The sequence below is a fragment of the Passer montanus genome, unplaced genomic scaffold, assembly GCF_014805655.1.
Source record: "Passer montanus isolate IOZ18808 unplaced genomic scaffold, ASM1480565v1 scaffold17, whole genome shotgun sequence".
Lineage (NCBI taxonomy): Eukaryota > Metazoa > Chordata > Aves > Passeriformes > Passeridae > Passer > Passer montanus.
This window is the reverse complement of record NW_024364270.1, coordinates 14,143,940-14,157,592: the sequence shown is the minus strand read 5'-3', so window position 1 is coordinate 14,157,592 and position 13,653 is coordinate 14,143,940. Positions and strand designations below refer to the sequence as shown.

Genomic DNA, 13,653 nt, shown 5'->3' with positions numbered 1-13,653 from the left:
AGTATCAGTGTGGGATTCACACTACTTCTTGCATTTCTATTTTGCTGTTGCTCCCAGATTCTAGGGCATGTCTTATTTTTAGTGAAGAATTGTAACAGTAAAAATCTAAGCCTAATATTTACACTGTGTGTAAAGTTCTTATTTTTTAATTCTGAAGTCTGTATTTTAAATTATCTGCACTATTGACATAAGAAAAATGAACTAATTCACAAATTATTAAAGCAGATTGAAACCAAGTTGAGTCAGGTTTCTCTTAATTAATTCTCTTAATAACCCAACTGTGTTAATATGAACAAAAGCATTTCTAGTAGTCAAGTGAAAATTGCTTGAAAATACATTGTCATCTCTGTAGTTCTTGGACTTAATTGACACTGTGACTAACTGCAGCATAATTTTGCAGGCAGGAAGATTTTAAACATTATTCTTTTAATTTTTGATCTCCTTTCTAATGGGTGATCTGCCTAAAAATCCTTCTGTGTGATAATAAATCAGTTTATTTTCCACTGGATAAAGAACTAGCCTTACACTTTTACTATGAATCTAGAAACTGTGAAAATAGTATCGTTCTCATTTATCTTAAATTACCTTCATTTACCTTAGTTTTACCTGAAGATTGATTTTTTGGGGCAAAGGGAAGGTTGACTGTAACTGGGGTAACTGCCAGTGCAGTTGTGTAATTAGAGCCAGGGAATGTGCCTTCTGTGTGATACATTTACAGCTATGTAAATTCTGTGTAGATTGATGACTCTCTTTACCCAACAGGGATGCTGGTTTGTGTGTAGTCATATTCCAGGTATCTACTCACACCTCTCATGCAATACATAGGAATATAAATGCAGTTAGCAAGCAGAAGTGTGCTTTTTTTTTGTTTGGCAAATAAATCCAACATTTTTTGTTGCTGCTGTCTTTAGAGTGATTTTTAGTTTAAGCCAGTCATCATGATTGACTGAGAAGGAGAAATTGAACTTGTTACCAGAAAAGGTATATTTACCAGGTTGGTTTGTTTGTTTGTTTGCCTTGTAAAGGTTTCTGATCTCATTAAAGAATGCCGACAGTCCTTGGCTGAAAGTCTCTTTGTCTGGACCTGTCAGTCACCCCTGAGTAAGGATGACACTCTAATCCTCATAAGTTACCTGGAGAAGGTAACAGTGGAAGCCGATGGCTCGTTGGATGGCGTGAACTTGTCTCTTCTCATGGCTCTCCTTTACTGCTTTGATGTCAGCTTTCTGGAACAAGGGGCAGAGGATCGTGAAGGTAATGCTGGCAGCTTTCCCAGAGGTTACATTATGCAGATGGGTAAATTGTTGTTGAAGCAGTTTTATTATTGATCAGTAACAAATTGGCATGATTTTGCATGTGTTTTCTCACATTTGTTTACTGAGTATTGGTTTTGTGTTTTTGTTGTTGTTGAAGACTTGATGCACCGGCTCCCTCTGCTAGCAGAAAGACAGTACATAGCAACGATCCACACTCGGCTTCAGGAGTCTCAGCCCTGGAAATTACCAGGCCTGCAAGCCACTGTTAGATTAGCCTGGGCACTGGCGTTGCGAGGAATATCCCAATTCTCTGATGTGACAGGTAAAGTTCAGTTGCTGCACATTAGTATTCAGAGCCTGCAAGTGCTGCAAGTCAAAGGATTACCTTTCTGAAGTGTTATTATTTACTTCCTTTAAACTTTTTCTATGTGAGTTTGGTGGTATTGAATTGCATCGCTCTGAAATGTACACAGATGTAGAAGTAATTATTTACTAGACAGCAATAGTGCCTCATTGAAGTGAAAGATTTTAGCGTGCTGGAAGATGGAAGGATTTCATTTTCAGCTTTAGTATCATTTGGGTCGGCTTAAATCTAGAATAGATTCTTGACTGTGGTTTTTTTACATCTGTAGGTGTTAGACCTCAGTACCTTGAGATGATGGCTCTATTCATAATTTTCTTTTTTCCTTTCCAAACCTCACAAACCATCTAGCTTTCTACTGTGTCAAAATTGAGTCTAGTCAAAATATCTAAGAAAAAAAAATGCAAACATTATAATTAATGTTTAATTAAAGTTGGTTTGTGATTCTTGGTTGGTCGCCTTAGATTTTTTGGAGTAAATGGATATGCACTGTAACATTTATTAAAACAGAGCGTTGAGGTCATCATCTCCATTAATTTATCTTTTTTTTTCAGTCTAGTTCTCATCTGGAGTAGAAAAAACAGATTTGATAGAAGCGTGGAAATTTGCATGTCAGCTATGTATCCTGAAATACATTTATTTGGTAACAGATTGTTACTCACTTCTTCCCTTCTTGTGAATTTTGTTGCCCAGCTCTAGCAGAATTCACTGAGGCAGACGAGGCAATGGCAGAGCTAGCGATTGCTGATTACGTTTTCCTGTTCCTGACTGAATCTGTTGTGGCGTCTGAAAATTTCTACCAGGAGGAATTTTACATTCGCAAAATCCATAACCTTGTCACGGACTTCCTTGCACTCATGCCAATGAAAGTAAGTGGTTTGTGTGAATAGCACTTACTGAGAAATGTGGGCATCTCTTTAATGTTTCGATTACTTGGATGAGGTGGCAGGGATTCAGACATGATGCTCAGCTTGAGGTCCTGTGCTTCTGAAAACCTGTTCGCTTTATAGAAGCCATAATGTTTGGGGTTTGGTTTGCACACTGATGCAGAATGTGATTTTTAAAACACTTCAGTGTGGTGAGATTTGCAAAACAAGCTTTTATGCTGGTAGTAGTGTTTTTTTACATGATTAAAATTTAAATGAATGTTGAAATTCCATTTCAGTTTGAGTTTTGTTTTTTTGGTTTTTTTCCTATTTTGGCTCAGATTTTCAGTTGGTTGTAGCTAATGCCTGAAGATGAAGAGAGATGTTCATTACAAGCAGGATTTTGTTATACAGGATATGAGACAAAATCAGATCATTGACTTGCATTCTACTTTGATAAAAGCCAGTACTAGTTGTTTCACAGAAAATTGTTAGTAGGTAATTGAGGTATAGCCTTACAAGGCAACTTTTTGTCTTAACTGCTGATAGGTAGTGGTTGGCTTATGTCCTCAGCTGTTTCTACTGAATCTCAAATTTTAGGTAAAAAGAAGTGTCTGTTTTGCAGGATCTTTGTTTTGCTTTGTGTGTCTGTTTAACCTTTGTTCAGTTTTACTTAACTCTCTAAGTCAGCATTTTAATTAATTCTTTTGCATAGTTTTAGCATTTATGCTACTTGCCAGTGATGATCTGGGTAAATCTTTTGGTTGCCTCCATTATTTTCATTCAGAACTTGATAACTAGTTATAAAATAATTAGTTATTTAACTTATCAACAGGTTTTTTCTTGTTCAGTTAATATACCAATTTAGCTAGTTTGCTTTGACCCTTTCCACAGTTATTTCTAGTTTTTAATATTTTTTTCTTGTTATTACTATTTTAAACTATTTTTTCCCAATGAGACACAATTATTTTGCTTCTCATTCAGTTTTGCATATTGAGATATCTTGTAGACTATGAACTAGTCTTTATTGACTGTCAACATGTTTTATTTTTTATGTGTTGAATTGGTTGCTGGCTTCTGTTTCTTGTTCTTCAATGTCTCCTTAATATTTAACAATACTTTTAATCTCATGATGGTTTGTTTTCTGTAAACCTCTGTTGGGATCTCATGTCAAAAGCTTTTTGGATTTAAAATTAAATGTCAGCCGGTTTTTGTTCTGTAATTAACGTTTTCAGCACAAAGAAGTTTAGGATGCTGATAAAATGGCTTCTTTTTCTTAAAAAATTGCTGCCGTTCTTCTTGCTCTTCTCTCTTATTTTTCCCGCGGCATTTATTGACATGTGATAATTGTTCCGGCTGAGACAGAGTAACTCAAAGTTACATCATTTCAGACCTTTCCAAGTCATAAAGTAGCTGCAAGTAGAAGTAGTTTTTAATGGTGAAGAAGCATGCAATCCACAGATCTATATACAGGAATCAATATTTTGCATTCATGTTTGCATTTGTGTTACAGGTTTCTTTTCAGTCCTGGTGAGTAATGGTCTAGCATCCTTTGAAACTAAGCTGTCTAGCTCTTAAATTAAAAAGAGGAAAAGGGCCCACCTTTTGGAGCCAAACCAAAGTATCTGGTGCAGTCAGTTAGGAAAAACTCCCATGATACAAGTTCAGGGCTTTTTCTATGAGCTGAGGGCTTTGGCAGTAAGCAAGTGATTGACTATAACTGTGAGTGCAAGCTCTTGGGAGGGAGAGAGCATTGAAAAAATAGAACAAATTTAATATTCTTGTCATGTTTGTGCAAGTACGTTTGCTTTCTTAGCTTTAATAAGCCTTGTAGACAATTCCATTATTTCTGGTCTATTTCATTCTTAGCTAAATATAGACCACTGTTTCTTTTTCCACTTCATAAATCCTGCAGGTGAAACAGCTGAGAAACCGTGCTGACGAAGATGCTCGCATGATCCACATGAGTATTCAGATGGGAAATGATCCACCTATTTCCCTTCGGAGAGATCTGGAGCATTTAATGCTTCTAGTAAGCCTTATTTTCTTGCAAATTACTCTGACAGATAATGATTGTGACTTCCATTTGTCATCTGAAACTTGTACCTGAATGATACCGTATGGTGCTGGATCTCTCCCTTTTGGGATTAATTTTTTTTCCTTAAGTAGAGACACTTTTCTATAATTTGTCATATAAAAGAGTTAATTTACTGCCTTGGTTTCTGATGTTAATGTCATGGTTTTTATTATTTTTTTGTAAGCAAATACTGCAATGTTTTTTACGTTTGAAGGTTTTAGAGGTTTTTTACCCCACTGTTGACAATTACTCTGATAAATAATTGAAATGTTTAAATAATTCTCATGTGTTGCTATATTTGTAATGAGAGTTTGGGAAGACTGATTTGTATTTGCTGTATAGGCTCGGTAAGATGACTCCATCAAGGCTGATGAAATTACAAATTCCCTTATTTCAGGAGGGTTTTGACCATAAATGTACATTTAAAGCAATGATTTTTGTCCTATTTATAATAAAATAAAGAAAATAAAATAAAAATAAAATGGATATAAAAATATTTGTATTAGTTTAAATATTAGCTATTAGAGTTACTTAACTGTACTTTCAGAAAAATCCATGTTGAAAAACAGATTTGCATACTGAACTGAGGTGTTTTATATTTTCTGGTAATTTAAAAGCTTGTATTATAGTCTTTCCCAAAAATACTCCTTCAGGTTATAGGACATCAGGAAAATTTGTAGTGAAATGCTTTCTTAAGCAGCTCATATAGCTATAGTAAACTTAAATGAAGAAATAAAAATTTGCTCTGAGAAATTTGTATGTTCAGATAGCAGATAAGGTTTCTAACTATGATACTGGCTAACTTGTAAAATTAATGTATGAAGGTTGTGATATGGTTCTTTAAGGAGAAATGACTGGATTTTTTTAGCAATGATTTAATTCAAAATAATTAAATAGAAAGTTGTTAAATTTTCACTGATATGTGCATTTTGAATTTTGCTGTCACTAGTTCTAATGCTGTTACTTAGAAGCTGTAATTTTCAGAAAGTTTTAAGAACTAGAACAACAGCCTTGCGATGCTTTGCCTGTCAGATGTGTTTAGCTAATGTAGAAGCAGTGCTTATTTTTGAAATCATTGGTTTTTTTCTTCCTGGAGTTGATACTTCCCTAGCATCTTCCTTTTTCTGACAGATCGCTGAGTTGTACAGGAAGGACCCCTTTAATCTGGAGCTTGCCCACGAGTACTGGTGTCCGTCGGAGCCCCTGCAGACATCCACCATCATGGGCTCCTACCTTGGAGTAGCTCACCAGCGACCCCCTCAGCGCCAGGTTATCTCGATTTTCTTGAGTAATTACTAGGAACTTAAAACCAAAGTAACAAAAAACCCTCAAGCAACAGATTTTTTGGTATCCTCATTACAGATAACCTCTAAGAAGACCTTACCTTTTTTCAGTGACTGATTTGCATGTGTCCTGCTCTGCATGGCATGGTTGTTGTTGCTTGCCCTAAAATGAGCTACTGCCAGCCATTCATGGTTGTCAATAAACTTAGCAAGAAAGAGTACTAACAAACCTCTGTGAACATGTTTAGGTTTTGTTATAGTTGCTAAGTGGATTCTGATAGTTCTCTTGTGTTTTTTGTCTGATGACTTCTACATGTCTTTTTGGGAGTAAAACTTCCTAAGGATATTTTAATTATTTGAAGTCCAAAAATTGTAGTCCATAAGAGACAGAACTTAAAATTAGAACGAAGAAATAATCTAAGCAGATAAAGCAGATATTCCAAAAACTCTTTGGGTACCTTGGGTGCTATCAGCCCTCAATGCTTCTTGAAGGACTGTGCAGTGCTAGGCAAAACCTTGTATGAGACAAATCAGACACAGCCCAAGACCCACCCAGAATACTGGCAACTTAAATTAGGGCCAGATGCAAGCAAGCCTAATGACCCTGAAAGGAACCACTGTGTGTGTGAGTTGCTGTTCAGGTATGTGACAAGCACACTGAATTCTTTGCTTAACTTGCACTGTGAAATGTGCTAATAATATTCCTGTGGAATATTTAGGAGTTGACGTAAATTTTGTTACTAGAAATACAGAATTGCAGAGTTAGTATATTCTGCAGTCACATGAGTTATTTTGTTTAGTTCCTCTTTCAAACATGTCTGACTGAATAGGCCAGACTACAAAGGAACTTGTCTCTCCCACCCTCATTACAGTAAAATTTGTTTTCTGACTTTTACTTCTTAATGTTTTCCTATAATACTCAGATTTTCCCTTTTTTTTTTTTTTAAACACTGATCTTTATTTGTTCTAGGTTGTCTTGTCAAAGTTTGTTAGGCAAATGGGAGATCTACTTCCTTCCACAATTTACATCCCATACTTGAAAATGCTGCGGGGACTGGCTAGTGGGCCTCAGTGTGCTCATTACTGCTTTAGTTTGCTAAAAGTCAATGGCAGTAGTCATGGTAAGAGAAGTGACTCTTCAGCTCTTTCTCAACTCCTTTTCTTTCGAAAAGTGCAAAGACTCATTTGAGATGAATTGTGGCCTCATACTTTTTACGTTTCATTATTAGTACAAAGCTGAAATTGAAAGTCTTTACTTGAAACTGTAATCTGAAAAAAACCCGACAGATGAGGTAGTTAGATGTCTGAGCACCAAGTCAGAAATTCACCTACTGAAATAATGCTTTTTTTAAAAAAAATCCCATGTCTTAGCACCATAAGAAATGCAGAATGTCAGTGTTGCTTATTATGAAACAAAAAATAAATAAAGTTTTAAAGTGACATAGTATATTTTGTAAATACAGCTAACTTTCCTGATCCTTGTTCAGAAGCACTTTGTTCAGTTAGAATTTTTTGATACATGTAATACAATAGCACTTTCTCAAAGTAAGAGATGCTGGTCTGTCCTGTGCTCTGCATTCATTTTGCATTGGTCAAATTATAAAAAAACCCCTACTTTGAAGATAGAAATAATGCTGCAAAGATTCAATTTCATAAAACACAGAACTTACTTGTACTACTTCTTTGTATTAGCACCTTTCTGTCTCAAAAAAACCCATAAACAAGGAAAAGTCCCCAAACATAAATGATTAATTTTGTATACAATAGCTTTCCTTTGAACTTTACTTTTTCCTTTAGATAAGAAAGTTTTCCTTTTAGTTTTAGTTACCCTGCTTTTCACCCTGTGGAAGAGTAGAAAGAAAATCTTATCACCTGTTTGTCATTTTTCTAGCGGAAAACATCCAAGGAGCAGGTGGCAGTCCTGTCTCCTGGGAGCATTTCTTCCACTCCTTGATGCTTTATCATGAGCACTTAAGGAAAGACTTGCCAAGTGCAGACAGTGTCCAGTACCGTCACCTGCCTCTCCGAGGCATCACACAGAAAGAGCAGGATGGGTTAATTGCATTTTTGCAGCTGACCACTGTTATTGTCAATTGGGTAAGTAACCTTTATTTGGTTTTCTTTGTTAACACTTTTTTTTCCCCTTGCAAATCATCATCATTTAGCTCTGAAGTTCTCCTTCACCAAAAAAAAAAAATATGTAAGCAAAATTTATCTAGCAGTTGTCATTTTATTAGTAAACTCCAAAATTATGGGAATCTCAGGAATAACTGTAATGACCAAACACTGAAGGTGTAGGTGAAGCAGAACAAGATGATGCCTTTTCCTGTGTTGTCGCTATTGCTGATTTTCTTGCTTCCTTGACTCTTGTGCTGGTAATGGAGATGTCTTTCAGAAGTGAGGTATAGTCACAATAAATCACTATGGAGTAGGAAAGTTCTTTAACCTTAATTTATGAGTTTGAAAAAGCAAAAGTAATAGCTGAATTCAAAAGGAAGTGGTAGAAGTTTGGCAAGGAATCTGATCAGCTGTGGAACTTGCCTCCAGGGTTATGATTTAAAATGTCCCCAAACCAAGGGTGTAAAATGATTTGAATTAATTGACTGGTAGAGAATTGCAGGTGAATAAAATTGCAGTGCATAATTTTGTATTGTGAATTGTATGTGTAATTCTGAATAGTGTAGAATTCTGCTCTTAAGTACCCATCAGATTTTGCAGCCTAAAAGTTTTGTGATATAGTGAGATCGCCTTCATTTTGCTGACACAAACACAAGACAGATCAGTGAAACTAAATATGTTTTGTAAAAATCATCTATGGTGATAATGATAATGGAGTGATCCCGTTTGAACTGTAATATCAGCATTGGATATGCATGGAGAAAAAGGAACTCTTAAAACTACTATTTCATGGCATCATCAAATGATAATCTGGGATGAAGATAAATCTGTTTTGAGGATGCAGCGAACTACCATTTGATGAGGCCAGAGGCCTGTTCTTAGACTAAAACAAATTGATACAAGTTCTTAGAAGACATGCAAATGAAGTGTGAGTTCACAGAAATATATAGAAATAGGAATATATAGAATGTTTGTAATGAAAATACTAGTAAAAGTATTTTACTAGTATTTCCATGAATTTCCACCCATGCTTGATGAAGCTGCTAGAGAGAGTGTAAGTACTTAAAGACTAATTCCATCAATGTGTGTCTACTAAAAAACGGATTGTTATAAGAAGCTTGTGTTATCCAAATGATTTTTCTGTGTGGATGGGCACAATTTTAGTACTTGTAAGTCTTTATACTCAGCTTTTTGTTTAACTGAAATGGTTGGCTTTGGAATTGTCTGCTATTCTTTTGATATCTTAAGTACTTTCAAATACGAAGCAGAGTCTTTGGTACTGAACTGTGAATTAGAGATTGTAAGACCTGAAAAACCTTCAAAGTGATAATCTGCAGTTCTGTTTTCTGTTTATTCTGTAGAGTGAGAATGCTCGCTTGGCTCTTTGTGAGCACCCTCAGTGGACACCAGTAGTGGTCATCCTGGGACTTCTGCAGTGCAGCATTCCTCCTATTTTGAAAGCAGAGCTGTTAGAAACCCTTACTGCTTTTGGAAGATCTCCTGAAATAGCTGCTTCACTCTGGCAGTCCCTGGAATATACACAGGTATCTTAGGATTTTCAGTGCTTAGACTGGTGCATCTGAGTTTGTTGAAATTGCCAGTAGTATATTCAAAATAGTACTGCATTTCCTCCTTAATGTTCTTTGTGGCAGTGTTGCATATAATTTTTTTGCAGTTAATGAATGGTTTCCAAGCAGTTAATGCTTTGAAATTATTTTGAAAATGATAATGTTACCTCAGAAATGTCATTGTCTGTGCTTATTTTCCATCAATACAGGTTTCCTAACAGTCCTGTTTGAACTGTAATTGCTGCCTTATTTTTAGTTGCTAATAAGAGACACGGACAATAATGACATCTCACCACCTTTGCTTCCTAATTTATGATATTTCTTAAAATATACTGTTGTAAGAGATAATGAAGGAAATGTCTTTCCCCTACCCCATATAAGATAAAAATCATTAATGTGAAAATGTGATGCAGATCTTGGAGAACACAAAGCTGGAAGCATACAAGTGTCAAACATAATCCAGCCTCTCAGACAGAAAAATATTGTCTTTTTATCCTTTAAAAGGATTTAGAAAACCTCTTCTTAGGTCTAAAATGTGATAAGTATCTTTGTTTTTTACTCCTGATAAAAATTATGGAGATGCACTTTGATGATGTGAAATGTGTTGGTCTATTTTCATTTCTCTTTCTGTTTTGAAGATATTACAAACTGTGAGAAGTCCAGGCCAGAGACAAGCAATTGGTATTGAGGTAAGAGATTCTCTGTACTTTGGCAGCCTCTCTGATCATCTGCATATGCATTTGGGAAGCACTTGCTGAGGCTGCCTCTCCTTCATGTGTCCATGGGAAACTTTTCTAACAGACACTGTTGTTTCACTACTTTGTAATTTACTTTCAAGACTGCTTGTAATTTCTGGAAAATTTTACCAATTTTTGCATGTAGTTCAGCTTCATACTAGTAACAGAACAGCATTTAAACCTTCAGATTCCTCATGAGCACTTCTCACTAAGATTTTCTTAAACTGGACTCACTTTTGTTCCATCTTGGTATAGCTCACTTTGCATCTAACAACAGTGGTAAATAAAAACAAAGTAGGTAAATGTTGAGGTGTATCTTCTAGTAGCTCAGAAATGAATATGTGTTCTGAACTGCAATAACAGTACTGATGCTTTGCTGCTTTTGCTCTGTTTGTGTTGTACTGTAGACAGAAATGCTGCTAAGTTGAATCACTGTGAAGTAATCCACAGATTATGCTATCATATTATTTCTCACATGATTCTTCCTCCCCCAAAATTTGTGATTTATCTCCTCCTCTTTTTGCTGTCCTCCTGGGAAGGTTGAATTGAATGAGATTGAGTCCAGATGTGAGGAATATCCCTTAACCCGAGCCTTCTGTCGACTCATCAGCACACTAGTGGAGAGTTCATTCCCAGCTAACCTGGGAGCAGGTCTCCGCCCTCCAGGCTTTGATCCCTATCTCCAGTTCCTCAGGGATTCTGTCTTTCTCCGATTCCGCACCAGAGCTTACCGGAGAGCTGCTGAAAAAGTAAGTTTTGTTTGAAAATATTTTTTTCCTTAGGATATAGTTGTTGATGTGGTTTAGATCTGTTTGAGAAAGCTGTGCAAAAGTAGCCTAGAGGACTTGATAGTGTTTTGATTCTGTAAACAGGTGATATTTCAACTCATGGGTCAGGATATACTTCAAAGGAACCTCTATAAAGTATCTTTTAAAAAAGAAGTTTATATTCCTAAATTTCAAATTGCTGTGCAGGATTCTGGAAGTCTACTACATGGCTAATGATTTCTGAACATGACATGCCCAAATCTACAAGTCAGATTTGTCCTTTTCTCAATGTTACTTCAGAAAATATTTCTGACTTGCTGAACCAAGGAAGACTTGGTTCAACCAACCAAATTTGGCTTTGGTTCTGGATGAAATACTTCCGGGTGGAGGCACATGCTAAACTGTATCCTGGAAGCTGGCTAGTCTTGATCTATTCTTAGCTGTATACCTAATAAAAACTATTTATTGCTTATCTAAATAAGCAATAAATCCAATAATGCTATATCCTGATATGTATATTGTATAATAGAGCTTAAAACAGGTAATAAATCTGTTTCAGTGTTCCCCTTTCACTTCAGTAAAAAAGCTTGGGCTTTCAAATGATTTGACATGATGAAGTATAGTGTTGTTGGTATGACTATCTAATTTTCAAGTGCTAGCCATGATTCTGATCCAGTGCATCACTGCACTGTGTCTTGTGTTCTTTGCCTTGTTGCTTCAGAATCAGCCTTCATCTGTGTATGATTTATTTTCTCATTGTCTGCAGTGGGAAGTAGCCGAGGTAGTTCTGGAAGTGTTTTACAAATTACTGCGGGACTATGAACCTCAACTTGAAGACTTTGTGGACCAATACGTGGAGTTACAAGGTTAACTTGTTCACTGACAAACAGAATTGTAGCTTGTTTTGCTCTGTTTTCCCTCTGTCTTGGGATCTCTGTAATATTGCAAATAAGCTGGTGGAAAGTTAGACCAAGACTTTAAAACAGGAAGATGTTAAAAAAATTTCCATGTAGTATTGAGATTTGCATTGCTGACTCAGTAGATCTTCGTATACACTGTTTTCTGCTTCTCTGTCTCTGCTAGGTGGATAACTTCTGTCTCTTTCATTTCTGATTTGTTTGAAGAGCAACATTTGACAATTGAACAGCACCTCAGTTTTGGCTTTTCCTCTGGACTTGTTTGGTCTATATCTAAATCACCACTATTTGTAGGGTTAATTTAAAGGCAGCATTGTATTTGAGATAACCTTTACTATTAACATTATTAATACATGATTTATTGAAAGCAGACAGTAGTGGTGGAACTGTGACTTGAAGTCATTTGATTCTGAGCAACTATTCTCTAAAAGGCTAAAGTAGATTACACTTGCCTCATTATAGGAAATCCAGGGCTTATTTGGGCTTTAATTTTTTTTTTCTTGAAACAAAGTTTGTTATAATGAATTCCATCCTGATGCCTGTGGATTTTTTTTCTTGTAGCAACGCTGTGAGAAACACTTTCTAATTGAAAACAACTTTAAAGTTGGAAGGCCTGTGTGCCTCATACTTTGACAAAGAGTACTTGGCAGCAAAACTAGCTCAGAAAACTTGTTAGCTTGTTCCTATCCTCAGCTAATCCTTCAACTTGTGTGATTATTTGTGGGTTACATGATATGTTGCGGAAGTGGGTTAATCTAGTTTTGAGTAGATGCATTTTTCAAACAGATTGAGTGTGTGGCTCCACAGTGGCATGTCTTCTCTGTTGGTGTGTGGTGCAGTGGCACACACAGAATGAATGGAAGAAGGGCATCTTTAAAATTGGTGCCGAAAGAAACCCTTGTACCCTTGTTCTCACTTGTGTGTTAAAAAAGATTCTTACTGTTTTCCTGCTTTTATCTACACTCTTCATGAAGAGCCTAGATAAATTAGAAGCATTAGTCTTCTCCTTTTATTTAATATCATTGTCTTTGAATTTTAGGCTAGTAGTTTTGTTTTTGCATATATTATTACAACAGTCATAGGAATTTGTAATGGACATTCTCTTTGACTTCTGGAAATACTTTTTCTCTCATTCAGGGTCCTCGTGCAGGTTTCGGCTGTGGGGGGGAGATGTAAACTTTTTCCAGTTTCTTTTTGCCAAGATCTTTTTTGGGGTTAAATTTGAAATTTTGCTGTTAGATACTGGAAAGTAATGCTAATTGCCTTTACAACTATTCCCAAGTTTTTAAAATTTCCTCAATGGCTTCTGTATAAAGAAAATTGCTGAAGACTTTGTACAAAGGATATTGCTTAGAACCATGTGGGCTGTTATGTTTTGTAGCTTATGCTAACTTGAGTAATAGAAGGAGTTTTTATTGGAGGTTACATATTTTTTTTCTTCCTTCTGTCTTTAGGAGAAGAAATAATAGCATATAAACCACCTGGATTCAATTTGATGTATCATCTATTGAATGAGTCCCCAATGCTGGAACTTTGTCTTAGTTTGCTAGAAGAAGGGGTTAAGCAGCTTGATACTTACGCTCCGTTTCCTGGTATGTGCCTAGAATTAATTTTTCATGTGAAATCAGAATGTATAGTGAGTAGGATTTAAAGCTAACATTGCATATCTGTACCTTGCATCTCTTGCATATAAAAATTGTATT

At 35.9% G+C, this 13,653-nt stretch overlaps 1 protein-coding gene across 1 annotated transcript in view; it reads left to right on the top strand.

Moving 5' to 3' along the window:
• The window catches only part of NUP205 (nucleoporin 205), a 45,672-nt gene that overhangs the window by 6,558 nt on the left and 25,461 nt on the right, over positions 1-13,653 (top strand). The window contains exons 6-17 of the mRNA XM_039704156.1: positions 1,026-1,254; positions 1,414-1,578; positions 2,311-2,486; positions 4,399-4,515; positions 5,692-5,829; positions 6,814-6,964; positions 7,735-7,940; positions 9,323-9,505; positions 10,168-10,218; positions 10,806-11,015; positions 11,800-11,899; positions 13,405-13,542. Of these exons, the coding sequence (XP_039560090.1) occupies positions 1,026-1,254; positions 1,414-1,578; positions 2,311-2,486; positions 4,399-4,515; positions 5,692-5,829; positions 6,814-6,964; positions 7,735-7,940; positions 9,323-9,505; positions 10,168-10,218; positions 10,806-11,015; positions 11,800-11,899; positions 13,405-13,542 (1,864 nt within the window). The remainder of the gene's footprint in view (positions 1-1,025; positions 1,255-1,413; positions 1,579-2,310; positions 2,487-4,398; positions 4,516-5,691; positions 5,830-6,813; positions 6,965-7,734; positions 7,941-9,322; positions 9,506-10,167; positions 10,219-10,805; positions 11,016-11,799; positions 11,900-13,404; positions 13,543-13,653) is intronic.